This window comes from Odontomachus brunneus, unplaced genomic scaffold (genome assembly GCF_010583005.1).
Source record: "Odontomachus brunneus isolate Ranch 3 - 2012 unplaced genomic scaffold, Obru_v1 Obru_scaffold_341, whole genome shotgun sequence".
Classification (NCBI taxonomy): Eukaryota; Metazoa; Arthropoda; class Insecta; order Hymenoptera; family Formicidae; genus Odontomachus; species Odontomachus brunneus.
Genome location: NW_022639791.1, coordinates 101,774 through 105,138, shown reverse-complemented (window position 1 = coordinate 105,138; position 3,365 = coordinate 101,774). Strand labels below are relative to the sequence as shown.

Here is a 3,365-nt window from a genome sequence, read left to right as displayed (position 1 = left end):
ATGCCGTGGCCCAGGCTATCCTGGCCCAGATTGTCTACCGGCACGGGTGCCCCGACGTCATCATTACGGATAACGGGACGCAATTCGTGTCCAAACCCGTTCGAACGGTCGCCCAGAGCCTCGGGATCCGCCACCGAACGACACCTATTTACACAACACAGTGTAACCCTGTGGAACGTGCTAACCGCATCGTGAAGGCGATGATAGCCCAATACATGCAGCGAAACCACCGGCGGTGGAATGAACACCTCCCCGCTCTCCAGTACGCATTTAACACAGCCTGAAACGAAGCAACCGGATATACACCGGCCTACCTGAACCATGGACGAGAGCTGGCCGGACCAATCTCCATGGAACGCGGACGACTAGCGCCCATGGGTACACCGAGTACGATTCAGCGGCAGCTGAACGAAGCTTACGAGCTCGTCCGCATCAATCTGGCGCGGACCTTTCAGCACTAGGAGCACCACTACAACCTACGGCATCGATCCTGGCGTCCCCAAGTGGGGGATCAGGTATGGGAACGCGACCACCCCTTGTCCGATAAGAAACGGGCCTTCAACGCAAAGCTTGCACCCAAATATACGGGCCCCATGGAGGTGCGACGGATCATCTCCACGGTCATAGCCGACCTCCGGGATAAACAGGGGCACTGGTATCGGGGAATTCATGTACGGGACATGAAACCCGCCAGCCGCGACGAACGAAGCAGCGACAAACCCCAGGGCCCGGAGACCCCGCGAGCCGGCCCTGTACGTGCCGTGCACCGACCAGTAAGTTCGCCGCACGCCGCTAAGCGGCGCTCGCCGGGCACGTACTCGAAGGCAAATATCCAGAACAGAGGGTATATAAGGCCAACGACCCCCCGGAGCGAGGGACTGGCGAACACGCTCCAACCACGCCATGGCAGACGAAGAGCAAACTCTTCAGGAGCTCATTCGCCCGATGACGCCGGAGGAGGCAAACGCCACATGGCAGCGCTTGCTGGCCGGAACCGGAGCACGGGAAGCCCCCCCCCCCGGCCGAAACTCTGACGCCGCCCGTAGGCGCGCTCGCCCGGCCACGGGTGGGGACGTCGATCCAGAGCTCCCGCGACGCCGGCAAGCGGAAGCTACTGGCATTGGTCGGGTACGCACCCCCGCCACCCACCGGCCGCCCCAGGGGCCAGCCCCACGTCCGGCCCGTGGGATGGGCAACCGGCAACCGACCGCCGACCACGCCGTCAACCTCGGCTCGCTCAGGCCCGAGAATCCTTCGGGAGGAGACACCGAACCGTAGGGTGGTCCTACAGACGCCACCAGTCCTCCGGGCACCACACGCCACCTGGCGCACCCCCGCAGAGGTCGGGACCGCTGGCCCCCCCACTTACAACACCACCGGCGCCACCACCATCAGCGCCACCAGCAACGAAAGGACGGGTAGGCGCCCCCCGGTACGCCCGAGACCAGAAGGCGCTCATGCGTGAGCACTTTGGGAGCGACTCGTCAGGGAGCAGTCGGCAACCTTCACCAACAACGAGACCACGGGCTGAACGAGGGCCCCATCAACCTCCTCCCCCCCCAGCACGGGGGGAAGCCCGGAACCCCGGGGGCCTCGACGGACCGTAACGTTGCCGGACGGTACCCAGGTCACGGTACCCCGGGCAGCCACCTTGCGCCAGGGGGCCTGCCGGGTCCACGCCGGCAGCGCCAGATGGATCCTCCACTTCAGGGAAGAAGTCCTCTTTCGCGCACGACGAGCCGGACCCCATGCTAGCGAGGAGGTAGTGTAACGACGCGTTCCTACCTCGTTCCTAATTGTTCCAAATTGTGTTCAGTCGTTCTAGTTGCTATTTCCTTCGTTTACTCCACCGTTGTATTCTCGACCGTTGTCGGTAACCAGAATATATTTATGTTGCGTTCTCCCGCTGTACTTATTTGCGATATTTGACACCCGTTATACGACTAGCATGCCGGGAGCCCAGTAGTCATTCCGGTCGCCGCTACGCGGCGCGAACGCGAGATTGAGGCAGCACTCGCAGTTAAATTTCCGCGGCCGCCTCTATAAAAGGGGGGGCTCGCGGAACCCTTGAGACGAGTTCACCGCCGGTCTCCTGATAGACCAGCACGGGAGCGTGACCGAGAACTCCGCCTCTCGAGGCACACTGTTCCGGACGACGACGTGCCGGGTTTCGGCCGTCGATCGAACTCAGCGGAGAGAGCATCGGGCTTCGACCGTGACTCAACGACACACCGTTCTAGACGACGACGTGCCGGGTTTCGTCCGTCGATCGAACTCAGAGGAGAGCGCGTCGGGCTTCGACCGTGACTCCACGACACACCGTTCCAGACGACGACGTGCCGGGCTTCGTCGCCGAGCAGGCCGCCGTCCAATAGCAGAAGGGAGGAACCTCCGGCCACGTCTGGGATAGCGGAGGTCAACCCGAGGGACGACGCGGCCCAGAGCCCGAATCGCGACCTGCCGCCACCGCGACCGCTCACCACCCCGGGTTGCACCGGCAACACCGATCGCGCGCGCCTCGGGCACAGTGTAGATCCTCACTCCCTGTACGCAATAAACTCAAGGCAATAAACTCTCGTTATAATTCAACACAATCGAGCACATTACTGCCATCTCTCTCTCCTATCACGATCCTGGCCGCCGACGAGCTTACCCAAAGATAAACCGCAGAAAAAGCACGGGGCAAGAAAAGGAACCGCGTTACAAGCTGGAGGGGCCAGGTGCTCGGGCCCTCTCCAGCTCTCCGTTAAGGCGACCAACCGCCGGAGTAGAGCGCCCTCAACTCGCAGGCGCTCCATCTCGCCCAGGGTTGCCTCCTGCTCCTTCTTTGCAGCCTCGCTCTGTTCGGAGCCATCAGTTGTAGTGGCCCTCTGAACAAGAGCGAGGCTGCATGCGGCCATCGTCGCCGTTGCGTCTCAGAGGACCCCCTTGTAGCCTCCCTTCATATTTTTGGACCGCTCCGCGACTTTTTTCACCTCATCGATGGCCCATAGGGCCATCGACAAGACTTCAGCGGTCCGTACTGACCGCAAGCCGCGGAGGATCCTCCCTTCTTCTTCCAATGTTTGGAGGGCTCTCGCGGACTGTGGGCGTACGTTGGGGTTCTTTACATCCTCCACGCCCGACGCCGCGTCGCTCTCCTCCCTCTTTCTTTTTCTGTGCGCCCGGGCGGCCGCCGTGTGGTCTCCAGTGCGGAAGTATACGGCGCGTCGCCCCCGCCCATCCTTTTTGACAAATATTTGCCTCTGATCGGGGGAGACCGACCGCGACCGCGAGCTGACGTCGCCGTCGCTACTCCCCGCGCTGAGGCTGTTCCTCCTAGTGTTATAGGAGCGTGTTGAGACCAAAGATGGTCCCGCACTTCT

The 3,365-nt window shown here is 62.1% G+C and overlaps 1 protein-coding gene across 1 annotated transcript; it reads left to right on the top strand.

The window, feature by feature from the left end:
• Window positions 1–593: 593 nt before the first annotated feature.
• On the top strand, window positions 594–2,571 carry LOC116853514 (basic salivary proline-rich protein 4-like). The gene is made up of 3 exons (XM_032834643.1): window positions 594–773; window positions 1,085–1,432; window positions 2,329–2,571. Exons 1-3 carry the CDS (start codon window positions 594–596, stop codon window positions 2,569–2,571), a joined length of 771 nt encoding a protein of 256 aa, XP_032690534.1.
• Window positions 2,572–3,365: the final 794 nt, after the last annotated feature.

Coding starts and splice junctions, on each gene's coding strand:
- LOC116853514 (XM_032834643.1), top strand. CDS start 594: ATGGAGGTGCGACGGATCATCTCCACGGTCATAGCCGACCTCCGGGAT. Junction 774..1,084: donor TACGTGCCGTGCACCGACCA/GTAAGTTCGCCG, acceptor ACGTCGATCCAG/AGCTCCCGCGACGCCGGCAA. Junction 1,433..2,328: donor GGACGGGTAGGCGCCCCCCG/GTACGCCCGAGA, acceptor ACACCGTTCCAG/ACGACGACGTGCCGGGCTTC.